Below are 26,240 nucleotides of genomic sequence, written 5' to 3'. Positions count from 1 at the left end.
ATTAATTATTAAAAATTCGTAATTTGGATTTATCTAATTATTTGAAACAATTTTTATATAAACTTTTTTACACAAAATATATCATTTAATAGTTTGAAAATCGTGCTACGGTAACTTAAGCCAAAAAGGCTGAAAATAATGAGCCAGATTTTGTTCGAGAAAATTTGGCATGATCATATGCACATAACAAGCCTCACGCTAGCTCTGTTTATAATAGTTGCAGCTGCTACTAGGCTGCCACGACCACAAAAGAGGCTTTTCTTAGGGCCTTACCAGCCATCCCTGTCTACGGATCTAAATTTAGGCCCATGGCTGTTTTATTTTTCCCCTGAGGGTTCTTCGGTTTAGGTTTCGCGCCGATAGTCATTGATTCTGGGCCTTAGCAACCATCCAATACAATCAGACTTTAATTTAGGCCCATGGATCTATCATGGGCCAAATATGACATTTTTAAAATTTAAAATGGAATATATTGCCTCCCCTTCCGTTTTTATGTTCCAGTACCTAACTCGTACCTGTTACACGGTGGCCCCTCCAATAACCCAACCACTCACCTGCCTCCACATGGCACCAAGCCTTCTCCTCCAAGTCACCTTCCTTCCCTGTGCGCTGAGAACCATACCCCCGATCCTACGTGCTCGACAAAAGACGACCGATCCTCCGTCGTCACCCAATAGGAGCACGACCCGTAATAGACACTGACACCTCGTCCCGCATCCGTGGGGCCCACAGGTCATAGGCGGAGAAGGGGTAGCGCCGCGTGCGCGCGCTGACCTCTCGAGAAAGTCAAAGCACGCCACGAGCGCGCGTCACATCGGCCCGCTTAGGGCCCGTGCCCAAATCTGCCCTTGGGTCGTCCGATCCCCGCCAGCCGACGGTCCAGATCCAACCCGCGGCCTCGTGCCGCCTATAAATAACGCTCTGCGAGAGTTTCCGCCCCGCGCGTCACAGTCGCTCCCGCTTCGCTTCCATTTTCAGGTCTCGTCGCCTCGCCCCGCGCGGCTCGCGGCTCCACCTCTATCCGGCTCAACCCGAATCACTTCAGGAAACAAAAGGATAAGCAAAGCGGCTCGACTCGAGACTTCAAAAGGAAGACGAGGAAAAGAAGAGGAGGAAAATAATAATAAAAAAAAAGAAGAGGAGGAGGAGGAGGAGGAGGAGGCGTCTCGAGCCGGCGACCACCTCGCGCGCCCCAGATCCGTCCGCGCCCCGCGCAGATCCGGCTCGCCGGCGGGCTCACGCGAGGACGTCGCCGCCCTCCGCCGCGAATCCCCAGCCTAGGGTCTCGCTGCCTTCAGATCCGGCTTCCAGGTCCTGGCTCGCGACCCCCCTCTCCATTTCGAATTTTCGGGGCTGTTTATCCCCCACCCCCTGGGGGTTCTTCGGTCTAGGTTTCGCGCCGGCAGTCGTCGATTCTGGCCGCGAATTGGAGGATTTGAGGGTTGCGCTGTCGGATTCGTGCGCGGCGGGGCGGGTTCGGATGAGTCAGGGCTAGGTGTAGTATTAGGGTTTTGTATGGAACCTTTTGAATTCGGGAGATTCGTAAAAATAGGTTAGAATTCGGTTTGTGTTGCTGTTCATTTCCTTCGTCTTGCTGCAGGGAAAGCTCAAATTTTGGGCATTTCATAGCTCGAGTTTGGGTTCCAGGTGACTGAATCTTGTCTCTTATGGTTTGTCAATGGTGAACAGATCTGGCGCCCGGGCACATGACACCGACGGTCCTCATGGAGTTTGGGCAGCAGAGGCAGATTAAGCGGGGCTACGACGAAATGGCGTTTCGGGGCGTGGCGTCAGTGGCGCCCCGTGGGTATGCGGAGACTGTTGGCGAGTCGGAAGGCGTAGTAGGCAGTCCTGTTCGTGTTGACTCTGAGGATTCGTCGGCCCCAAAGCGCAAGTGTATCAGCCTAAACAGCGACGGCTTCGATGTCAAGCGGGAGATTTTTGTTCCAGCCAAGATGTCGTCCTCCGAGAGGAGGCGCCTCCGGAAGAGGTTTCGTAAGGAGCTTGATAAGGTTCGGGATCTCCTCAAGAAGCCCCAGTTTGCTGTTCCTGTCCCTGCCAATAGAGCACCTGCGCTCTCGTCCTCGGCTGCCCCTCGAGCTAAGAAGGGACAGCGTGGTAGCCATGTGGTCCGTGGTGCTAAGGGGCGTTTCTTGCCTACAAAACCCCGACCTGAGGCTTCCACAGTGTTGACTGAGGAATCAATTCTTAAGCAGTGTGATGCTATCCTTAAAAAACTGATGACTCAGAAATACAGTCACATATTCAACACCCCGGTAGATGCGGTTAAGCTGAATATTCCAGATTATTTTCAAATCATCAAGAACCCAATGGATCTTGGAACCGTCAGGACTAAGCTTGACTCCGGTTCCTACACAAGTCCTTCTGATTTTGCGGCTGATGTACGGCTGACCTTTGCAAATGCGATGACCTATAATCCCCGTGGACATGCAGTGCATGATATGGCCATTCAACTAAACAAGATGTTTGAATCAAGATGGCGGGCAATTGAAAAGAAGTTAGCTTCCGTTGTTACAGAGACTCACATTGAGGTTGATAGGGCTGACTCAAAGAGGAGGAAGACTCCCCCTGTGGACTGCAGTGAAGTGTCAACAGAGTGTGTTAGGCCAACAGAGTCTGTAAAGCCAAAAATGACATTTGAAGAGAAAGAATCCTTTGGGAACTGTTTGTCATCTTTATCTGAGGATCCAGAGTTACCTGCACACATCATTGATTTGTTGCAGCAATGCATTGACAACAATACAGATCAGCTTGGTGATGGAGAGATAGAGATTGATATCCATGCTGTCAGTGATGATCTGCTTTTCGAGCTGAAGAAACAAGTTGACAAGTATTTGCAAGAGAGGGGGCCGAGTCAACAGGCAAAATCTGAGCCTTCTGAGAATGAGGCTGCTAATGTATCTGGGCTTAGCCACTCCTCTACAAATCCCTGCAAAGGTTATATTCCTAGTCCATTGATAAAGATTAGTTTTTTGCAACAGTGCAGTAGTCAGATTCTTTTTTTTTGTCTGCAGGTGGCGAGCCAATTGAGGAGGATGTAGATATTTGTGGCAATGCGTCCCCAATATTAATAGAAAAAGATGCACACAACAAACCTAGCAAGGGTGGTAGCCCAAGTAATTCCAGCAGTGACTCTGGATCTTCTTCCAGCGGTCTGTGCCACTCTGTGCTTACATACTCCTTTTAGCATGATATACATCCTTGTAAACAAATATATTTTCTTTGCAACAATGTTCTGATTACTTCAACAACTTGTATATTTCCTTACATTAACTTCTGGGGGCTTTAAGCTTCAAGCTAATTATGTCGGAGTAGATGTCTAGTTGAGTTCTGGATAATGAGGGACTTAACCAGAAGTATGCAGAGCTATACTTCACTGTAGGTGCATGTGTAACATGCTAACATCAGCTGTCTTCTAGTATGGAGTGCACGCTCATGCATTCAACAATATTCCCTCCTTTTCTTCTTTGATTTTCTGGGAGACTAGATTATCAACTGGCTTACAAGCAGGATACCATCCTGCAACTTACCCTTGTGCTAATTTGCAGCAATTTAACTTCTCTTCAGAATAAGCATATATTCACATTCATTATGTCTTTTTTTTGTGGCCAAGCTGTTAGTAAATTTCCAGAAATGGTTCATTTTGGATTTCTGATAGTCCCACTTGTAATATATATCAATGTTTGTCTTAAGGTGCCCTCAATCATATTTACTCTGTAATGCAGATTCAGACTCGGGTAGTGATAGTGAAAGCGAACAAGAAAAATTTGGTAGTCCAGCAAAGCTTGCGAAGGTATTTTGGCTGTTTTGTCATGGTGCTTGATGAAAATATTGAGATAGAGGCTTACTGTCATCTAAATTAAATATACCCTTATTGTCTAATTTGGTCAGTAAAACAAAATTAATTGTGTGAGTAAATGTGATACTGTGTTGTTTTGAGAAATTTAGTATCATATTCATATATTTTGTCAAGACTTGTTTTCTTTCCTATCGAAAGAACTTTCCCTTTCCTGCCATCCAGCACTGAAATAATTGTCATCTATCTAATTTAGGGAAGTAAGAGATCTATGCAACTTGTGGAGCAAGAAAAGAGTGATGTTATTAGTCCAGTTGATGCCAACCGTAAGCCTCCTTTCTATGCCCTTTCTGTTCTACTACCATCCCAGATATTTTTAAGGATTATTTTGATTAACAAAGTATTCAACACTAAACTTGATTTCTGATAAAGCTTGTTGTTAATAGCTGTAATACCACAATGTGTAAGTTTTTAGAAATATAATCTATTGGTATAATTTGTATGCACTAAATGTACTTGTAGTTTGACCTATTGTTGGTCAAAGTCTAAGAGTTTGACCTTTAGAAATCAAAATATGCCTTTATCATCACAGAAGCATTTGAAAGTTACTTTTGGCTTAATCCTTGTACAACTTTCGAAATCACAGATCCTACTGATGATGTGGAGCTCCGTGAGCTGGACAACGAGTCTAAGCCTGCCCCAGAGGGTAAGCATGAATTTGCAAGCAGGTACATATGAGGCCATTAAGGGGTCTCAGTGCATTAAGCTGATCGGATCATCTGATCCTTTCCCTATGAAAATTTAGGGGAGAACTCAAAACCCGACAGGCAAGTCTCCCCAGACAAGCTCCTAAGAGCAGCCCTCCTTAGGAGTCGTTATGCCGATGTGATTGTCAAGGCACAGGGGATTCTCAGCCAGGTTTGTAATTAGTTCTATGTTGTGTTTTTTTGTTTGACTGTTTGTTGAGCTGCTTCTGAGAAAGAATATTTGGTGGGTCAGGGTGGAGACAAACAGGAGGAGCTGGAAAAGCTCCAGAAGGAAGGTAACACACATAGCCAGCTGTTAAATTAGTTCCTAAGTGATGGTTCGTACATTTTCCTGAGAAGTGCCTATCTATATATTCAGAGAAAGCAAGGCTGTTGGCTGAAGGAAATGCAGCTATGGAAGCTCGAAGAGCTGAAGCCGAAGCCGAGGCTAAGCGTAAACGGGACCTAGAGAGGGAGAAAGCCCGTCAGGCATTGCAGGAGGCAAGTGAAAAAATTGCATTTACTCGTGGTATCGAGATTTATCTCACGAAAATTTACATAGTTTAACTTAATGCAGATGGAGAGAACTGTAGAAATTAATGACAATCTCCATCTAAAGGACTTGGAAATGCTTGGAACAGCCACCACAGAACATATTGTGAGTTCTGTTGATGAGACTAGTCCTGAGCACTCCCAGGATGGCATGCCCAGTTTTCTTCCTGGATCAGGCAATCCATTGGAACAGCTTGGGCTCTTTATGAAAGCAGATGATGAGGAAGAAGAAGAAGATCCTAGCAGTGTCCCCAGCACTAAAGATGCAGAGGAAGGAGAGATCAACTAGCCCTTGTGGCCCAGTTGCTGAATTAGCTGTGCATATATGGTAGGTGCTCCTTCCCTCTGCTTCAAAACTAAGCGCGAAGAAGGCCCTCAATTTTGATGCTGCTGGAGGTCGTAAATTATGCGCCTGGAGGATCGAGGTAACCTGCCCTACATCATCATATGTATGTGGTTGGAGGATGGCGCAATCATAACGGCCGCGACATGGGGTGCGCCGAGCTGTTGTCAGGTGTATGTACGTAGCCATCTTTGGGGTGTCATGGCCAGGCTGCAACGTGGGTTAACAACGAGAGGACCAAATGGTTCTTTGCATATAGTGAACTAGTGATCCAGGTGCTAAAGCTCAGCAGCTTATAGATTTTTTTTTTGTTCTTCTCTAGTTTTGGGTTGTCCAATTGCTTCCTGCTGTAAATTCGAATTTTTGATGTAGTGGAGGAAGCTAGTTGTCTGCTGGGCATGTGGGCAAATAGGAAAAAGCTTCCGCTTTTCTTGTTACAGGGGAAAAAAATAGAATATTCGTGCGTCTTTTAGCGCAATTTGTTGGCTCCTGTCAGATGTTTGTTTGTTGTTGTTCAATACTAAATACACAAGAAATTCCTTGTCTTTCCTCATTCCAGTTTGTTTGAATGAATTAAACAGAAAGATTAACCAAGCTGATCACATTCACCAAATATATTTCATCATCAACAGCATCCGTTAAACACAAGCACACCCAGAAATCGAGCAAGCCACGCTAGGATACACAAAAAAATTCACCAAGCGACGAGTTCAACCTCCAGAAAACGTGTTGTTTGGTTGAACTGCAAGCTTCCATACAAATCCAAAAGAGAGGCGAGAGCGTGTAGGGGGAGTGAATCAGGACACCCGGAGGCACTGCTGCTTGAACAGCTTGCTGGTCTGCTGCCCGCTGGCCGAGTCCTCCACGGTGAGGCCCTGCGCGCCGAAGCAGATGTTGATCAGCCTCCCGTTGCCGCACCCGTGCCTCCGCGCCGGCATCTCCGCCGACCCGTCGTCGTTCATGGACGAGCCCGAGCTCGACGGCTCGTCCATGCCATCGTCGTCGTTGCTGTCCAGCACGATGTCCTTCAGCTTGCCGAACACCGGCGTCGTCGTCGTCGAGTTCTCGTCGTCCAGTTCCAGGCAGACGCCCTTCATCTTGCCGGACCGCGGCGGCGGCTGTGGCGTGGAGGATTTCGGGAAGGCGGCCGCCGGTGACGGCGACGCCAGGTGTGGCATGGCCTCCATGATGCCGTGGATGAGCTTGCTGTTGAGCTTCTTCTTGGTGGCGGCCGAGCCAGGGGTTGAGGTCTTCACCGCGAGCGTCCGCTTGTTGTTCAGCGCCGTCGTCTTGGTGAAGGCTTGCCTGAGCGGGGCAGGGGTCTCGACGGCCTGCTCGCTCAGCTTCTTGATGGAATCCATGGCGCCGCTGCCATCGTCGGACTTCTTGTGCGCCCTGGACATCTTCTGGCGAGGCCATTTCAGCATCAGCTTGAGACGGTCCTTGGCCCGGCTGGCAGAGCTCAGCCTCTTCTCTGAAGATCCATGGTTTTCCTCATTTGCACATTTTGCATCTCCATGATGGGCATGGTCACACTTGCCATTGCTAGAGCATGAGCTCGGCCTCCGGGACTCGGCGGTTCCGACCCCGGAGTAGAGGAAGATCTCTGCATCTGATATCTTAAAAGTTGTACCAGGGCTGCTTGCAATCCCTCCTTGCATCTTTATCTGCGAAACGATCGCCGACCGAGTTCGCAGAACACTTGAATTCAGCACCCCTCCTGCAGAAACTATTTGCTTGATCAGTTTGTCGGACGTTGACGATCGCAGCTGCTGTTTCAGTAGTGCAAGCGGGGTCATGCCATTGGCATCTTCAGCATTGAGGTCGATTGATGGTGTGGTCATCAGGAGTTCGACGAGGTCTGGATGAACACAGCCAACCACAGCCATGTGAAGGACAGTAAGGCCAGCATCATTCCTCAGGTTGATGATCTTCTGGATATCTGCTGTTCTTTCACGTATGAGGTGCCTCATAAGTTCCATTTGGCGGTCAAGCCTTCGGAAGCCTGGGGTTCTAAATCCTGCAATTGCTGAATGGAGGAAAGTATCACCAGCTCTGTTGACAGCTGACATGGTTGATGGAGATGCAGCAACCAATGCCTCTACTACAGGCAGATGACCTCGATAGGCCGCTACATGTAATGCCGTGTTCCCTTGATTATCAGTCGAATCGATAATGTCGAAAGTGGCCATAAGGTATTTGACAACCTGCATAAGGAATACTTAGGCATTAAAGGCATAATATGGGGAGAAGAAATTTCTATTGTAGTTTGGATATATCTGGAGCTTTGCACACCCAACAACACAATGATTTGTGGGAAGAAAGACTGGCTGCAAATCAACATCAAGAGACAGAAAGGAGCCAGATATCTAAAAAGTGTGATTTTACCCCTATCTAAACTGAAACAACAACAAGGACATCCTCTTCTCACCTCAAATTATTGGAAGAGATCACATGATTGGACCCTTTTCTTTGCTTCTAACTAAACATCCTAAAAATCTCTGGGCATGAATTGCATGACTTGAAGTCCATGTCAAAAAAGGAAATCTAAAGGCCAAGCCAGTATGGTATGTTTATTTTCTCCATACAATACAGTGTAGAGAGTTGAGCATAACAATTTTAACAAAATGAGTCTTCATCATCTGGGCGTGGTATGCTTATAACATAAGATCAATATATTGTTTAAACATAATTGTCTATAATATCTCATTGTCTCCTTGGGTTACACGCAGCACTCTAGCTGACCAATAGCCTTCCAAGTTCCAATTAATCATCAGAAAGGACTAATGAAAAGTAATTGTTCTTCTATAACAATGACCAATAGCATCTTTAATATGTATGTCCAAATCAACTAATAACAATGACCTAAAGCTTGGTATACCATATAAGAGCCTCCAAGAAATCAAAAGGCAAAATTGGTTTCATAACATCGAAACATTTCAACTTCAGAAATGCTGACACCCCAAACATTAACATTGTGATGAATGGGGATCCATCTAGCCACTCATGTCGGCATAAAGAAAAGGGTAATATGAAGCATTTTGCAGAAGAAATAAGCAAACAAGAAGCAGATGCCTCACCTCCAGCTGCCCTCTTCCTGCAGCAGCATGCAGCACGGTCGATCCACGGAAGTCGACATACTCCGACACGTCGGAGCGGCGCTCGATGAGCACCCTCAGCATCTCCACGCTGCCGCCTCTCGCGGCGGCGTGGACTGCCCTGCTCATCATCTCCAGCCGGAATACCGAGGAGCGACCACCGCCGCGACCTTGCGCGCCTTCCCCGTTGGCGCAATTCGTCGAGCACCTCGGCGACATGGCGTGGTCCAGCAGCAGCCTGAACACCTCGGCGTTCCCTCCCCTCGCGGCGGCGTAGAACATGTCCGTAACGCCGTACTCGCCCTCGCCGAAGACAAGCAAGGGATCCCTGTCCATGAGCTCCTGGACGAACGCCATGTCCCCAGCCGACGCCGCCGAGTACAGCAGCCACCCGCCGTAGCCCGCGCGGAGCAGCGTGTTCTCGGAACCGTTCTTGCACTCGCACTCCATCAGCAGGCTCCGGGCGACGCCCGCGCGGTGCCCCGCCGCGCCGGCGAAGCGCGCGTCGTCGTCCCAGAGCGCCTCGAGCCGGCGGATCCGGCGGAGTGAGGTGAGCTTGATGAGGAGGTTCGGGTCGAGGTGCAGCAGCTGCCGGACGATGTCGTAGTGGCCGTCCGCCGCCGCCCAGTCGATCGGCGAGGCGTACCACCACTGGTCGCCGGTGCTCTCCCACCGCAGCGGGAAGTAGCAGCAGGGCTGCTGCTCCATTGCTGAATCTCCCGGAGAGATCTGCTCCGCCGATGCTGCTGACCCGCTCGCTGTGCAGTGGTGGAGTGAGCTCAAGCTCAGCTCATCAATCACATGGAGCCAATGCCAAAGAACTGCACCAAAGTGGAAGAAGAAGAATACACCATGTGAGCTGACTACATCAAAAGAAGAAAAAAATAATACTTTTTTATATTGTTTATGGTTGGATTGCACTGTTGCAGTAGTAGGATCAAAGCATTTGCAAGCTGTAAGGGAGAGGCCATGCAAAGTGCAGATTAGAAGCATAAAATTAGCCATCTGGTGGGGAAATATTAACTTAGTTTCCACTGCTTTTCTGCCAAGAAATGGTAGTTCTTTTTTTCAGAGATGAAGAACAACACACTTGCTCTAAACTCTAAAACAATCAAACAAACAAATGTGCTGCAATTTACACATTCGGTTTTGCGATTTCAATCTGAAGTTCTGAACATCAGGAGACATAACTTACAAATGGCAAGAACACGATATTGCAGAATAAAACAGCACCAAGAACATAGGAGTCCACAAGACAGGTAATCAACATGGCCAAGCAAATCTGAAAGACAAAAAAATACCTTGCGAAAGAAAGAAATAGAAGCACCACAGCTCAGATCCTCGGGACCTCAAGCACCAAACTACAAGCTCAGCTCAACACAAGAGTGGAGAAGACTCTTGCATTAGGCCACACTGAAGTAGCTCTGCATTTTAAGCACAGTGAGAAAGGTGGCATGTAGACTTGTAGTTAAGGATGTGATAGGGGAAAAGTTAAGACCTCAAACAGTGAATGCAGTGACACTGACAAAGCACTGTGGTCCTCTTCTTTGGAAAGGAGAGCAACACAGCACACACATGGATGCATGCTTTTCCATCTCTCTTCTCTGAAACAGGGAGACAAAGAATTGAATGGAAGTTTTTACATGATCATATAGAGAGAGCATGTGTGTGTGAGAGAGAGAGAGGAATCATTGGAGAGGATAAGAATCTTTAATTAATGGTGAAACAGGGTCATTGATGGGGGACATCAGGACATGCACTCCAGAATCAGCAGGGGTCATCACTTGGGAAGGGGGTGGTTTGGTTTTAGGGTTGGTTTGGCAAATGATGCAAAAGGGTTGTACTGTCCTGTGCAGTTTGGTGGCTTGCTTTTAGCCATGGTAGGCCTGAAATGCTGCTGGCCTTGATAGTTGATGTGCATGATTGATGCTGATGGCGATTTCTTCTTTCTAGTAGTACAACACTATCCAGGCTAATCATGGTTATTTTGGCCGACAAGAGTAATGTGCGCGCAATTAAAAACAGAACCACGGGATGTAATAAGAGCAAGTTCAGTAGTACTATAGCCAACTACTAGCTCTAATTCATCTATAGCCTATCTAATAGTCAATTTTTATAATAGTTAACTATAAAACATCAATACATGGTCCCATATATCATACACACATTTTATCTTGGAGCCCATGTACAGCTGGCTATAAATTAGTAGCCCACCTCTCTTCTCTCTATATCTTTTTAAAATATGCTTATAGCTGACTTATAGTCTGCTATTGTACCTGCTCTCAGAGCAAGGCTAATAATATAGCCAATAAGCTGGCTATAAGACTCCTTGTAGTCTTCTTAAGGCATTCCCAACCCATAACACTAGATATGGTTTCTATAAACTTCTCATCATAAAGAAACTAGTACTAGACACTACTCTTCTAATGCAAACACCACTATTCCACACTTAAATTTAATGTTACTTATCTCACATGATATCTTGGATATTGTGTAGACATGCAAGACATGGTTTCATTCTCTTTCCTCATTTATTCACTTGCCACATCATTTTTCATCCTATGTGACAACTTATTTAATACTATGGACACCATCCTAGTCATTGGGTTGGGAATGCCCTTATAGCCCACTCATATAATGGTTAGCTCTTCATCTTTAATGCAGAGCTACATGTCTCTCTCACATGGTGTCTTGGTTCTTATGCCTGAGCTGGCTATAAGCTTATAGCCAGCTTCTCCTCTCTCTCCTCCCTTCTCTCTTCCACATCAGCATTAGCTGGCTTATGGCCTACTATTATACTTGCTCTAATGGACTTGGACACTTGGTTTCAGTGCCTGTCAGAGTGTACAATGTGGAATAACATCACAAATGTTTTTATTACTAGTACTACTAGTGAATTCAAATTAAACCCGGCATGAGTATTGTTAAACTATGGTTACGCTTTGACCATGTTCTTTTATCTTGAGATTTTCAGATTACTGATTTGTGATAGCAGTATAAAATTAGATTTTCCTTTAAATTATTATACGAGAAATTTCTACATAGATAATTTTTTTTCATAACAAACACCTTTTATTGGTTTACGAGCTTACAAAACTTTCCCACGGTAATCCACAATCGATAACGAGAATAAAACATAGCCTCTGCGTCCAACAATATGTCATCATCAGATTTTAATGATGTTTTTGATTGATGCAATGCGGCACCTTCGTGTAGGTTTGTAGTCAAATCAAACATGCTAAAAAACTTACGCAATTTCACGCAAAACTATTAATCCGTGGTCCAAATGCTAAAAGAAACTTACGTGCTTACCCGTCGGCGCAGCTGGCTGAATCTGAAACAGCCGGCGATACGATCCAGCGAGTTAAACGTAGTCTGAAGCTGCGATGATTGATTCCATCCATCCATCCATCCATCCACGCGTTCCAGAATTAAAGCTAAGTGCGCTGCCCATATCGTAACCAGTCTTGACGTTGATGTGGCAGCGACACATGACACCGCCCCCAAATTGAAGCGTGATCCTGACGAATCTGATCGGTTTTACTCTCGATCAATCTGAAGAGACCAGAAGAAGCCGAGAAAGATTCATGCACCGATGCCACGCCGGCGTTGGCCACCGTCACACTGTTCACCCCATCATTTAGCCCAGATGGACGACGACGCGACAGCGGACGCTTCTGCTGATCCACTGGGTTACCAATGTTGATCGATCTTTCTCAGCTCAGGATGCTAACAATTTAACATGGTGTTTTTGGATGCTGCGAAGTGGACAGAGAACGCCTTTGATCTGAATTATGACGGAGGACGGGAGGAGTATCTGTATCTTGTGTCTACCTGGGTGTCAGAGACGACGGAGCAGATCAGATCAGATCAGCAGCAGCAGTGACGTGGTTTTGTATCGGCTTTCTTTTTCCCTCTCTTGACCGGATTAGCATCTCGCGGAGGCAACGCAACGACGGCGCCGATGCATGCATGTGTTGGGCATGTTGCTCACGTACTTTAGTCATGTCATGTGCACGGCAGCCACCACGCATGTTACTGACCTAGTGGCTAGTAGTAGAGAGAGAATGACATTTGTGTAGTGCATCTCTCACGTTGCCCTTCTCTCGCTCAATAACCCAAAAAAAGTGGGGAAAAAAAAAGTGGGTTGGGTAGGTTGGCTCGGGCCACCGCTGCACGTTGTTGCGGCACTCTCTTTGAATTTTGCCAGGTCGCCCCCACCGAAAAGTGGCGACCTACCCGCCTCGCCAACCCACCAGCCTCCCCGCCGTCCCCCACACCACATGCCCGTCAGACCAGGCCGGCCATTGCAGGGTCCCTACACTGCACAGCCTGCACGCACGGCGCCGCTTCAAAATCATATACGTCTAAATAAATGCTACTAATTCCGTTTTATAAATATTTTTAGGATTAATTATTCATACAAATGCTAATAAATCTAAACATATATACAAATAATATACACCAATCAATAGATAAATCTAAAAATATAACTAAAAAGTCTTATAATATGAGATAGAATAAGTATGTTCTTAGCTAAAGATGAAATGTGAAATACTACTTTTATAGCTATTTAATAGTGTAAATGATGGAATACATCATATGATAACTGATGTATAGAAACTTTTGCAAAAAAAATATATTTAACATTTCAAGAAGTATGCTTGCAAAAACCAAAAAAAGCTAATAATATTGCTGTTCTACCTAGTTTAGATAGAAACAACAATATTTTTAAATGGAGGGAGTAGCGTTTTTTTCCTTTTACTCAGAACCGTCACTTTAGCCGGTTATCATTTAAAAGGAGATTTAGTTTTTTTTAATTTCAGTATAACTATTCATCTGATTGTGTGTCTAACAACAGAGATCGAAGATATTGACCATTTTAAAAGGTATACCAAGTACTCAATCAAAACTCCATTCTACTAAAATTTTTGACAATACAGATAGGTAGGCACGCCGACCAGACAGAGTAATGTCGTCAATCAGCAGGTTTTACGTGAAGACGACAGGGACTCGCACAGAGCTCCGGCAGAATCCCAGAGTCAGGACAAGTGAAACGCGTCATAACTGAGCTGCACATGAGCTCTGTATTGGAGGCAGTGACTGGCTTGGACAACGAAAACTAATACTCCCATTTGACAAATTGACAACAATCAGGTACCACTATACCAGTACAAGAGTGCATTGTTCATGTCTTGTTTTGGATTGGATGTAGTATCTTGTGTATCTCAGTTCCCAAGTAAGAGACTAGATGCTCAAGACAGACTCAGAATTGGTGGTGCCTTGAAAAATCAGTTGCCTGGAGAAAGTACCAGTGGATTCAGTAGGCATCACACCCGGGCAAAACCACCACCAGTTTCGTAGAACCTTTCAGTACAGTTAGTTTCTTTGTCCTGAATCTGAAAAGAATGCAATTTCAGTTCCAGGCATCATTGGTGTACACACACAATTACACCAGCTGATGCCTGGTTGGAAATCTTCCAGACTCTCCATGTTTTGATCCATCTGTATCATTTGCTCCACGTAAATAAATAAATAAATAAATAATAATAAACCCACTATTTCAGGTGATCGAATCAATAATTGTGTGTAGAAGAGCCAGCATGTTAACCGATTTATTGCTGCGATCCAAAATGATGGTAGTATTCTAAAGTGTCAGGAGAGGGAATTCCACCAAAATATTATCACATACTCCCATCCTTATGTAGATAGTGTTTTCTCCATGGTCTCCAATACAATAAGCACATCGATATATAATTTTCATCATACTATACCAGCTAGCAAAAGAGTAACAGAACTATATATTGTGAAAGTATTTCGCTAGAGAGGCCCAATAACAATATTTTTATGCAGTTGATCCAAACAAGTTTAGTTGTTTACACATTTAATGTTTAGAATCTAAAAAGATTGTTCACGCAGAAGTATATATTCCATCGCGCATTTTGAATCCCAAGCAACAATTAACTGTCATGTCAAGTTGTCAACATAACACGAAAATGCTTAGTTCAATTGGTAATTTACTATGTTTACAAATGCATCAAATACTAAAGTAAAAGAAATTTGCATTTTAATTGCCTGTAACTGTACTGATTCAACCTATTTTTATGGTTATCTTCTAAAGATGCTTCCTGATAGTTTAGGCCTTAATGGTAAGATGCAGATTGCCCATGCTTCACCATAGTAAGCATCATTTTTTCAGGTCCTCAAGAATGTCATAAGCTGAATAGTGAATACTTATAAATTAATCACATGAGAGAATAAATCCATAAACAAGTTAAACAGAAATTCCAAAGTAAGTAATATAATTCCTGATTCTTTCAACATAAGTCTCCATGTTTGTCCTTTGTGCTTCATTCAAAAGCAGCTCACATGTTTTACTCCTAGGTGCTATTTCACTACTAACCATCTCATCAAACAGTTGATACGCCCACTTGGTATTACCGACCCTACAAAGACCATGTATCAAAAGGGTGTATGTATCAAGATCTAAACCTAGATTATGTTTGCTGGTAAGTTCACTCAACAAGTGCCGGACGGTATCATCTTGGCCTCTTCTGCTTAAAAAAAGCCTAAGAAGTGGTCGATATGACTGAATGTCAGGCTTACAAGATTGCACTTCCATTTCTTTCAGCACATTGAGAGCATCATCATCTCGACCGTAGTAGCAAAATATTGAAATCATGGTGTTATAGGTGGCCAGATTACGGGATACACCATTCGTTGGCATCTCCATTCGAAATACTTGGGAAGCTTCGAACAGATGGCCTGATTTACCAAGAAGGTTGATCAAGGAGTTGTAGAATAGCGTATCAGGCTTACAATCAGATGACTTCATTCTGTGAGATACACTCAAGGCTTCTTCAAACCTTTCACACTTTGCTAATGATGTCATGATCATGGTGTAAGTGATAACGTTTGGATGACAGCCCTGAGAACCCATTGAATCAAGAACTTCATAGACCCTCCTAAAGTTACGTTGCTTACAATAAGCTTCAAGAACAGTGGTGTATGTGATGACTGAAGGTGGAAACCCACGACTCCTCATTTCTTCAATTGTCCACATTGCCTCGTCGATCTTACGGACACTGCACCAACCATGGACAAAAATGTTGAATGTATATGCATCAGGCGGAATGTGCGCACTTAGCACGGCAAAGGCCTCACGCGCCACTTCAACCCTTCTCTCCTTGCAAAACGCATCAAGCAGAATGTTCATCGTTTCCGTGTTCTTCTCCAGCCCCATATCCTCCAGCTTATCAAACAGCAAAACAGCATCCTTCCATCTCCTCGCACCTGCCAGCCTCCTGATGCTCTTTGCGACCGTCTCAACCGTGATCAATCCTCTGCAGTGCATGTCAGACAAAAGCTCCCACATTCGGTCAATCTGCCTCATCTTCCCAAGCAAATCAACCATCCGATTGCAGGCATAGGCCGTGTGCCTGTAATCGTCCCGTGACTGCGCCCACTGGAAGAAGCCCAACGCCGATTTCCAGTCATCCCCAAACTTGGTGAGCAGGGTGTCCACAATGCTACCGGTAAGCTGGATTCCTGAACAATCAGCTCCAAGGCGCTGAATTAAGTCCTGGACACCCCACTTGCGTGCTCTCGAGAGCGAGTTCTTGATCCGCCTGGCCGCCGCTTCTTCCTCTACCGTGAGGGTAACACTGCTAACATCCCGGTTCGAGTGTATGCACGATGATTGCGACAAGCTGCTGCAGAGCGGAAGCCGCTGCAGCGCCCCTCTAGCAGCGCCATGGCGGCATCCGAGACTCAGAAGATGCATCCAGGGCCGTACCTGACTTGGAGCATGAGGGTTCAAGCTTAATCCCCAAAATTTCTTGGAAAGAAACTTACTACACGCAGGACACAGCAAGGGAATCCGCGGCAAACTGGATGGGCCGGAGACAGAAAGATTTGGATCAGCAAACACACGGCCAGACAAATTCTTAGGGCAATGAGGCAATCCAAGCATGTTCAAGTTCATCGAAAAAATCGAAAAAAGAAACAGAGAGAAAGAAACCAATCCAACTCCGGAGGCCAGATGGAGCAAGAAAAAAATGCACCTTGCACCTTCTTGGATCCGCGACGAGGTAGCGCTTAAGGCGGAGAGGGGATCGATCAACGGTGAGACAATTCGGGGGCAGCCGCCTCCGCCGTCGAGGCCCGTGGCGTGGGAAAGAAGAGGATGGAGGAACCAGGCAAGGAGTGGTGTGGAGCGGCGGCGGCGGCGGCGGCGCTCGTCGTGAGGACGGACGGGGGAGATGGTGTGCCCCAAGTGGAAGAGGCGTTGGGCTTTGGAGAGTGAAATGGGCTCGACTGCGGCCCATCTACACGTCCGAAATTCTGGCCCAGGATAGGCAAGGATATGGGCCGTATTTCGTCTATCTACGTCAAATCACGGCCCACCCCCACGTAGATAGGCTGGGATTTAAGGCCCATATAAACAAGGCCCGAGGAAGGGAGTGGTGCTGTGGGCTGGACTACAGCGGTAAGTATTTTTCATGTTTCAGTAATATAAACTTAAAATTTTTCACATATCATGCAAAGAAGTTTAAATTAGAAATATAGTTTTTTATTAAAAATGTAGTCACGTGAGATCTGGATATAAAGATTTTTTGTTGTAAATGTAATGGTAAAGCTGGACTGTTGAACGGGTAAATATTTTTCGAGAGAAATATCATTTAAAAGATCGTCACTCTCATTTCCTCTCTCTCCTCTACTGCTTAGCTGACGAGCTGTTCGTGATTTTTCTGTTCTTCTTGCATGCACAACATAAAGAATAATAGCTTTCTTGATTGGATGGACTAAAGAGGGCTAGCCATGAATCGGACCGAAGCCATGAGCGCCCGATGAATACATTCAGATGAAGCGCCTGATGTAAGAGTCATATCCTTAAAATTAGTATGGTGATTTAATTTTTAAGTTGCGGTCCATTCGATAGAAAATACTTGGAGCTAATGAGTCTGGATCGCAACTTAAATTCTAAGAGCATCTTAAAGAGAATAACTAAATTTTAACTATTTAAATTGGAGTTTAGTCATCCGTTTTAGTTTTGGCAACTTCAATCCCGAGAGTATCTTCAGGAGACTCTATCCCCACTCTCCAAATTCTAACAAGGGGAGGATGACAATGGGTCCCACCCACGTAGGACTCATGGATAGTAATTTTGCTAGTGAAGGAATGAGTTACTAGATTTAGCCATTAAGGACTCAAATTTAGTTATTCAAATAATATGATAAGTCAAATAGTCACTTTTTTAGAGAACGTTTTTTTATGTAAAATTTTCAAATTTAAGTATTGCAAGTAAGATGACCGTTCTTGAAGGTGCTCTGAATGAAAATAAATGGGTGGGGTTTGTCTAGACGATGCAACGAGGAACTTTCTCCTAACTCACACCTCCAATTTAGTAAAATGATGATAGGGTCTTGCTCAGTTCCCTATCCCCATCTCACACGCATTCCAGGTTCACTAACCAAACGAAACATTTAACACCACCGTATTTTCTTATGTTTATAATATACCAAAATTTAAAATTTTAACATTAAATTTAGAGTTGATTTTAGGTTTTTTCACCGAAGTTTATTTTCTAATATTGACTTTTAGATCACTAAAAATACGTGTATAAAAGTTTTATTCATAATTTATTTTTCATTGCAAGTGTGTAGTTTGACTTTTTTCCATAAAAAGCCAAACAATCACCCCTTGATAACCTGGTCCGTCTGGGAAAGTATTCTAATCCCTCGAGGGGATGTCCCCTCGTCTATTGCATGCTATCTAAGTAGTCATAAAAAATTTAAAAAAATTATGAAAATAGATTAATATAAGATATATCACTACATAAACATGCAAGTTCAAATATGACTTCTATAATTCATAACAAAAATAACAAATTGAACTCTGAATAGTATACGTATACTCACAGTCATATTTGTTATTTTTGCTATGAATTTTAGAAGTCATATTTGAACTTGCATGTTTGTGTAGTGATATATCTTATATTAATCTATCTTCATAATTGTTTTTAAAATTTTTTATAACTATTTGGATAGCATACAATAAACGAGAGATATCTCCTTGAGGGTTTAAAATCTACTCCTGTCTGTCTGAACCTCCTGTCCCTCCCCAAACTTTCTAAAGAAAGATATCCTTAGTTTTGAGTGGTATTAAGATTAGGTAAACTTTGAAAGAATAAAATCAATCAATTATTAATCAAGTATTGGAAGCTTCAGTACTTAAAATGCTCCATCGTACGATAAAAGATTAAAATCGATGATCATGTACACATGTGCACAACCACATACTCACCCCTATCGCAAGATGAAATCGACATGATATAATGTTTACGTGCGCACGACCGTATACTTATTTATGTACACATGTGGACATCCTATAACTGTTATAAGCACCTCTAAAAGACTAAATCACTATAGACGCCTCACAGTCGATTAGTCGATTGATATTTCGCTCAAATAAAAAAAATAATTATCATTGATCTGATCAACTAAGCCAAGTCATATGTCTTAAATTTGAAACTTGACATGGGTTGGAAGTTACCTAACTAGGTGAACTACATCCAATTTACAATAAAACTGAATTATAATAAGTATTTAATGACATAGTTGAATAAACTAGATCTCACAAAATTTAAAAGTTCATTTTAAAAATTTCCATAAGGCACGTGAAGGTTTCTAACACAAAATTGTATATTGAGAAGTGTGTCCACAGTCATATAAAACAACCTTATGCTACCTTGAAGATAAATATGGCTTCTAAGCCATATCTCAAAGATATATATAGCATGAGCTATATCAAGACATTACCGCCTACCGCACATTAAGATATGTCCTTTGACCTCAACAGCCCTGCAGACTGTTCTATGGGCACTGGCAGTATAGCCTCTCTCTGCGAGATTTTTTATTTTAAAAACATTTTAAATAAATAATTTTATTACTAAACTAAAAAATATATTTTTACTATCTAAAAACCTTTTTGCCCACAACGCCCCTCCTGGTGTGGCAAAAAGATCCGTCACGCAAGCTGGTTGGCGTGACAAAAGACAATGCTGCCACACGCTTATCACGTCAATGTTGATGGCGTGACAAAAAAATTCATACAGTAAAAATATTTTTCTAATATGCTTAGTAATAAAATTATTCATTAAAATGTTTAAATTTTTTTTTAAAAAAATCTCTCTCAGCCCTTCATCGGACACCACGTAGGCACATAGAAATGCAACTTCGTTCGACAACCTCACCTCTATATACACGCTTGCATGGCCTGGGCTTTGCAAGTCTCATCTTGCACTCACCCCGATTCATACGTTGATACGTACGTAATCGTAGACGGTTAGCTTTGGACGCCATGGAGCGAGCCGCTTGCTGGTTGATCTGCGCCTTCTTGGCTCTCGTGCTCCTCCGCGTCAAGCTGGGCAAGCGCCGGGGAGTGCGCCTCCCGCCCGGCCCGTGGCGGCTGCCGGTCGTCGGCAACCTTCACCAGGTGATGCTCCGAGGCCCGCTCGTCCACCGCGCCATGGCGGACCTCGCGCGCCGGCTCGACGCGCCACTCATGCGCCTCCAGCTCGGCGGCGTCCCCGTCGTCGTCGCGTCGTCCGCGGACGCCGCGCGCGAGGTGACGCGCACGCACGACGTCGACTTCGCCTCGCGGCCGTGGACGCCCACCGTGCGGCGGCTGCGGCCCAACCGCGAGGGCGTGGTGTTCGCGCCGTACGGGGCCATGTGGCGGCAGCTCCGCAAGGTGTGCGTCGTGGAGATGCTCAGCGCGCGGCGCGTTCGGTCGTTCCGCCGCGTGCGGGAGGAGGAGGCCGCCCGCCTCGTCGCGACCATCACGTCGTCGTCGACGACGACCTCGCCGCCGGCGCCAGGCCAACGCGGTGCAGCCGCCGTGAACGTCAGCGCGCCGATCGCCGCGGCCGTCGCGGACGCGACGATGCGCGCCGTGATCGGGGGCAGGTTCGAGAGGCGGGAGGAGTTCCTGCAGGCGATCACGGAAGCGGTGAGGAGCTTCGCGGGGTTCAGCCTGGACGACCTGTTCCCGTCGTCGCGGCTCGCGAGCGCCGTCGGCGGCATGACGCGCCTCGCGGAGGCCAGTCACCGGAAGGGCGACGAGCTGATGGACGTCGCCCTCCGGCAACATCAGCAGCTGAGGAACGCCATGGCTGCGCAGGCTGACGGCGCCGTGGAGGAAGACCTGTTGGACACGCTCCTGAGGATCCAGAAGGAAGACACCCTCGACGTGCCTCTCACCATGGACAACATCAAAGCTGTTCTCCTGGTATGTTCATTGATTTGCTACAACACGATCAAGTACACGGTGATGAGCTTATGTCAAATTAACATATACGGAGTAGTAGAAAAGTAATTAAAGATTCACTTATTACTTACTATGTTTTATATTATAAGATGTTATGTAGATTCATTAGCATCTATATGAATCTAGTATTATAAAGTCTTATGTCATAAAACGTATGTATCACATGTTATGTTAAATATTGATATTCACAGGACATCTTTGGTGCGGGAAGTGATACATCTTCACACATGGTCCAATGGATCTTGTCAGAGCTAACGAGAAACCCCAAAGAGATGCAAAAAACACAGATTGAGCTACGAAGCACCCTTCAAGGGAAACAAATGGTGAATGAAGACGACTTGGCTAACATTGAGTATCTAAAACTTGTTATCAAGGAGACCGTTAGGTTACATCCCGTGGTGCCATTGCTTGCGTCAAATATGCAAGGTTATGGGATATGATGTATCTCAAGGCACTGTTCGTGAACATATGGGCGATTAACAGAGACCCCAAGCATTGGGATGACCCTGAGGTGTTCTAAGCCAACAGAACGGTTTGACAGCGCCAAGATCGACTTCAAAGGTGTAAATTTTGAGTATATACCGTTTGGTGCTAGTAGAAGGATTTGCCCCGGCATGACATTTGGTCATGCCACCATGGAACTTATGCTTGCTAGTTCTTATTCCACTTTGACTGAGAGCTCCCAAAAGGAGTTGCGCCGAATAAACTAGACATGACAGAGGAGATGGGCATCACCGTGGGAAGAAAGAACGCTCTTTATCTGCACCCTACTGTTCGTGTGCCCTTGCAGCCAGCCACCGGGGCTTAGCAGCACTATGCACTGCCATGTTACGTGTGCTTTTTTCATTATCGCGCTTTTATATGTGGCTGTGGTAACTCAATAAATTGGTTGTTCACATCGTATGATTTGTTTTCAGAAGTAAACGAATTCATATATGAATATCATTCGTGAATTGAGATATAGATTGTTATATTATTACACGTGAATAGATTTTCTTTAGTGGGTTTGCTTCAGGGGTGGAGGCAGAAGTGAAGCGGACAAATTTGATGTTTGGGTACGTGGCGTCACATGTCACTAGGATGGACGACGAATCAGCCTGTTAATATGCAGAAATTAATGTTTTAATGGGTGGTCCAACAACTAGTATCCACATTTTAGGTGTCTTCCTAAAAAATTAACATTTACTGTGTTAGAGAACTATAAATTGGCTATAAGCTGATGTGGAAGAAAGAGACAATGAAAAAAAAATGTGGTTGGCTCTCATGCAAGAGCCAGCTATACACCAACTCCAAGAAGAATGAATTAAATGCAAAGGTAAGAGAAAGAAATAAGAGATAAAAATTATAGCCAACCTTATAGGCAATATATTATATGTGTTGACTGTAATATAAGTTTATAGCTAGTAAGTTGGCTTTACTATTAAACTTGCTCTTATAGGGCTAAATTAAACCACAAAGTTATAGTTTCTTACCGCAAAATTTGTCATCTAATATATGACATGGTTGTCAAAGCATTTGCCTTTTACAAATTCTAATGGTACAAGTTTTATGCCTTATAATTGGATTACTTCAGGAATTTTCCGATAAAAACACGATGACTTGAAATCAAAACGGCGATTATTTATAAAACTCGACTGCCAATAAAAACAGTTTTCTCATTACTCTTCTAAATATTTTAGCATCATAGATGCATTTATAAAACTCGGCTGCCAATCGAAAGAGTTTTCTCATTACTCTCCTAAATATTTTAGCATCATAGATGCATTTTCAATTAACAAGTACAATGCGCCTTTTCTCATAAAAGCAGCGTTATATAAATACACGTGAAACTAGTAGACTAATATGTCACTACTGTCCACCATACACTATCTCCAAGATGGCGTTACTATATGGAGTATCTCCCAAGATATAAGATAGGGATTCTGCACCGATCGCAACGGACACCCATATATCTCCACCGTCCGTCTATGAGATGCATGTGGCTTACGATTTTTATCGTTCGGTTAGATATCCACCCCTATTATACATGTCATCTAAATATTTATCAAAAATTGATAAAAATAATAAATCGATAAATACAGGATATATCACTTTACAAATTTACGAGTTGAAATTTGAGTTCTATAAGCTGTAATAAAAAAGAAACTAAACTGAAATTAGTACGTTCGCATTCAAAATTATTTCTGTTAATTGAATTTAAAATTATATGTGTTGTAGAGTGATAAATCTCATATTAGTCCATCTTATTAATTTTTTAAATTTATTATTAACTGTTTAGGTAACATGAAAAAAATAATGGATTTCTAATCCAACGACGAATATCTTTTCACTTTCTAGTTGCATTTGGCAACAGCTAGTGCAGCCTATCTATCTATCAGCAGCAGTCAGCCAGTCACCACGTCGGCATGCGCTGCAGGAGACGATGCACGCAAGTCGTCTCTTCCACATATATATATGCGTGCAACGCCTGGGCTTTGCACCGCGGCAATCTTGCACTCAGAGCGCGTGGTCGCCATGGAGCAGGTCGCGTGCTGGTTGATCTGCGTCTTCTTGGCTTTCTTGCTGCTCTCCAGGATGGCCGGCAAGCGCGGCGACGACGGGGCGCGCCACCTGCCGCCCGGGCCGTGGCGGCTGCCGGTCATCGGCAACCTCCACCAGCTGATGCTCCGGGGCCCGCTGGTCCACCGCGCCATGGCGGACCTCGCCCGCGGGCTCGACGCGCCCCTCATGCACCTCCAGCTCGGCGGCGTCCCCGTCGTGGTCGCGTCGTCCCCGGGCGCCGCGCGCGAGGTGACGTGCACGCACGACGCCACCTTCGCGTCGCGGCCGTGGCTGCCCACCGTGCGGCGGCTGCGCCCCAACCGCGAGGGCGTGGTGTTCGCGCCGTACGGCGCCATGTGGTGGCAGCTCCGGAAGGTGTGCATCGTGGAGATGCTCAGCGCGCGGCGCGTGCGGTCGTTCCGCCGCGTGAGGGAGGAGGAGGCCGCCCGCCTCGCCGCGGCCGTCGCGTCGTCGTCGCCGCCACCGGGAGCGGCCGGCCGAGGCGGCGGGGCCGCCGCCGTGAACGTCAGCGCGATGGTCGCCGCCGCCGTCGCGGACACGACGACGCGCGTCGTGATTGGGGACAGGTTCGAGCGGTGGGAGGAGTTCCTGGAGTCGATGACGAAGGCGGTGAGGAGCTTGACCGGGTTCAGCCTTGACGACATGTTCCCGTCGTCGAGGCTCGCGAGCGCCGTCGGCGGCATGATCGAATGCGGACCTGCTACCGGAAGGGCGACGAGCTGATCGAATGCGCCATCCGGCAGCACCAACAGGTAAGGGGCGCCATGGCTGCCCAGGCTGACGGCGCCATGGAGGAGGACCTGCTGGACACGCTGCTCAGGATACAGAAGGAAGGTGCCCTCGACGTGCCTCTCACCATGGACAATATCAAAGCAGTTATCCAGGTGATTAAGTACATTTGCTAATACTACATTTGCCTCTCACCATGGTTGTCAAAAATAGACTTTGTTTCAAGATCTTTGAAGTACATTTTTACAAAATAAATATAAAATCAAATAACTTTTTTATTCCAAATCTAATACAATTTTATGCAATAATGAAAGTACTTTTCAGTACAAATATGCGTATATCATTTTTATATTTTTAAACTATTACGGTGGAAGTCAATGATAGTTAAAGTTCCAAAATTTAACCGTATGTTTTTTAAAGCGTCCTATAGTTTTTTCTATTGGAGCCTTTCGAACAAAAATATAGTTTTTGTCTCTCTGATTTTTTTATTATGTTGGCATTTCAATATATGTTTAACCATTTATATTATTCAAGGTTTTTGTGCAAATACGTAAAAATAAGACATGCTTAATGTTCTTTAATAGTAAATCAAATCTTAACAAAATAATTAATAATCATACAATGTTTTGAATAAGACAAATGCAGACATAGAAGTTAAAATGTTAAATTAAAAATACGGATGAAGTATACGATAATGAATGCATATCTATTGCATTGGTTTTTGTTACCATTGTATGACTTGTTAAAATATTTCACTATTTGATACATAGGACATCTTCGGTGCGGGCAGTGATACATCTTCTAACATAATCCAATGGGCTTTGTCCGAGCTGATGAGGAATCTGAAAGTGATGCAAAAGGCGCAAGACGAGCTATGAAACACTCTCCAAGGAAAGACAACCGTGAATGAAGATGACTTAACTGACATCAAGTACCTAAAGCTTGTCATCAAGGAGACTCTAAGGTTGCATCCCGTGGTTCCATTGCTTCTTCCAAGAGAGTGTCTCCACACATGCAAGGTTATGGGGTATGATGTGCCTAAAGGCACCACCGTGTTCGTGAACATCTGGGCAATTAACAGAGACCCGAAGCATTGGGATGAACCTGAGGTATTCAAGCCAGAACGTTTTAATGATGGCAAGATCGACTTCAAAGGTGCAAATTTCGAGTATATACCGTTTGGTGCTGGTAGGAGGAGTTGCCCTGGTATGACATTCGGCCATTCCACCATGGAGCTCATGCTTGCTACACTCTTGTACCACTTCAACTGGGAGCTCCCTGAAGGAGTGGCACCAGATGAACTCGACATGGCTGGGGAGATGGGCATCAATGTAGGGAGAAAGAATTCTCTCTGGTTGTCGCCCACTGTTGTTGTGCCGTTGCAGTGAGCTACGGCCCAGCGTGCATGGCATGGCAGCGTTACTCTCCGTTGGGCCTTGGGCTCTCTGCTCTGCATTTCCATGCTTTTATATGCGATCCCGGTGACTGAATAAATGGAATAAGTTTATGTGTCGTCCCTCAACTTACATCGAGTCTGCGAGACATCCTTAAACCCCAATACCATAAATTTTCACTCCTAAATTATACAAAACCATGTAAATTAGGTCCGAGAGCAATATGTATGGATGGTTTCGCTGATGTGGAATCCTAGTCAGCAAAGAGAAAATAAAAAAAATATAGGACCCATATGTAAGTCACGTGACATGGAATTGCAGCCGCTCACTCTTGACATCTGATCCCCTCGCCCACGTGGCAGCCTCCCATTGGGCGGGTCTCCTCTCATCGTCGCGGCGCCGCCCCCACCGGCTTCCCCGCCACAAGCTTTGCCACCTCCCGCCTCCGCCCCCGCCACACCCTGCAGCCGGCAGCCCTGCCCCGGTGGCCGTCCATGGGTGGCCGCACCGTACCGCCACTACGCGCGCGTGCCCGGAGGCCAGGGACCCGCCATCCCTCCATACTTCCGACCTGCATTTTTCTTGTTTTTTTGCAAATGAAATATAACCATGGGCGTGTGTGCTTGACAAAATATTCTTCTAACAAGAGTATGCATTTACTGCACGCAT

General features: G+C 45.1%; 3 protein-coding genes and 2 pseudogenes across 6 annotated transcripts; 3 read left to right on the top strand and 2 right to left on the bottom strand.

The window, feature by feature from the left end:
* The first annotated feature begins 954 nt into the window (after positions 1 to 954).
* On the top strand, positions 955 to 6,003 carry LOC102720302 (transcription factor GTE9-like). Its single transcript, XM_006647403.3, has 10 exons — positions 955 to 1,311; positions 1,690 to 2,958; positions 3,036 to 3,173; positions 3,747 to 3,814; positions 4,074 to 4,143; positions 4,464 to 4,523; positions 4,623 to 4,735; positions 4,817 to 4,859; positions 4,943 to 5,064; positions 5,141 to 6,003. The coding sequence occupies exons 2-10, from the start codon at positions 1,707 to 1,709 to the stop codon at positions 5,402 to 5,404; spliced, it is 2,130 nt and encodes a 709-aa protein (XP_006647466.2). The 5' UTR covers positions 955 to 1,311; positions 1,690 to 1,706; the 3' UTR covers positions 5,405 to 6,003.
* Positions 6,004 to 6,047: 44 nt separating this feature from the next.
* LOC102720019 lies at positions 6,048 to 11,877 on the bottom strand. 3 transcript variants are annotated; one of them, XM_006647402.3, is made up of 4 exons: positions 10,055 to 10,135; positions 9,858 to 9,980; positions 8,539 to 9,377; positions 6,048 to 7,665 (listed from the first exon to the last, which is right to left on the bottom strand). In XM_006647402.3, the coding sequence occupies exons 3-4, from the start codon at positions 9,262 to 9,264 to the stop codon at positions 6,256 to 6,258; spliced, it is 2,136 nt and encodes a 711-aa protein (XP_006647465.2). In that variant the 5' UTR covers positions 9,265 to 9,377; positions 9,858 to 9,980; positions 10,055 to 10,135; the 3' UTR covers positions 6,048 to 6,255. The 3 variants fall into 3 exon arrangements, with proteins under 3 accessions (XP_006647465.2, XP_015689210.2, XP_015689209.2); XM_015833724.2 differs by lacking the exons at positions 9,858 to 9,980; positions 10,055 to 10,135 and adding an exon at positions 11,861 to 11,877; XM_015833723.2 differs by lacking the exons at positions 9,858 to 9,980; positions 10,055 to 10,135 and adding an exon at positions 9,752 to 9,816.
* Positions 11,878 to 14,824: 2,947 nt separating this feature from the next.
* Positions 14,825 to 16,800, bottom strand: LOC102700968 (pentatricopeptide repeat-containing protein At3g04130, mitochondrial). Of its 2 annotated transcripts, none has more exons than XM_015833455.2 (2): positions 16,620 to 16,800; positions 14,825 to 16,445 (listed from the first exon to the last, which is right to left on the bottom strand). In XM_015833455.2, exon 2 carries the CDS (start codon positions 16,337 to 16,339, stop codon positions 14,831 to 14,833), a length of 1,509 nt encoding a protein of 502 aa, XP_015688941.1. In that variant the 5' UTR covers positions 16,340 to 16,445; positions 16,620 to 16,800; the 3' UTR covers positions 14,825 to 14,830. The 2 variants fall into 2 exon arrangements, with proteins under 2 accessions (XP_015688941.1, XP_006648815.1); XM_006648752.3 differs by having other exon boundaries at positions 14,825 to 16,351.
* A 3,101-nt stretch (positions 16,801 to 19,901) lies between these two features.
* Positions 19,902 to 21,694, top strand: LOC102700689 (annotated as a pseudogene).
* Positions 21,695 to 23,400: 1,706 nt separating this feature from the next.
* On the top strand, positions 23,401 to 25,645 carry LOC102700410 (annotated as a pseudogene).
* Positions 25,646 to 26,240: the final 595 nt, after the last annotated feature.

Source organism: Oryza brachyantha, chromosome 2 (assembly GCF_000231095.2).
Source record: "Oryza brachyantha chromosome 2, ObraRS2, whole genome shotgun sequence".
NCBI lineage: Eukaryota > Viridiplantae > Streptophyta > Magnoliopsida > Poales > Poaceae > Oryza > Oryza brachyantha.
This window is presented reverse-complemented; position numbering and strand designations above follow the sequence as displayed.

Excerpts from the sequence above, each read along its gene's own strand:
- LOC102720019 (XM_015833724.2), bottom strand. The coding sequence starts at position 9,264 with ATGGAGCAGCAGCCCTGCTGCTACTTCCCGCTGCGGTGGGAGAGCACC. Across the intron at positions 7,666-8,538 it reads CAGGAAGAGGGCAGCTGGAG|GTTGTCAAATACCTTATGGC; the intron begins GTGAGGCATCTG and ends TTCCTTATGCAG.
- LOC102720302 (XM_006647403.3), top strand. The coding sequence starts at position 1,707 with ATGACACCGACGGTCCTCATGGAGTTTGGGCAGCAGAGGCAGATTAAG. Across the intron at positions 3,174-3,746 it reads CTCTGGATCTTCTTCCAGCG|ATTCAGACTCGGGTAGTGAT; the intron begins GTCTGTGCCACT and ends TCTGTAATGCAG. Across the intron at positions 4,860-4,942 it reads GGAAAAGCTCCAGAAGGAAG|AGAAAGCAAGGCTGTTGGCT; the intron begins GTAACACACATA and ends CTATATATTCAG.
- LOC102700968 (XM_015833455.2), bottom strand. The coding sequence starts at position 16,339 with ATGCATCTTCTGAGTCTCGGATGCCGCCATGGCGCTGCTAGAGGGGCG.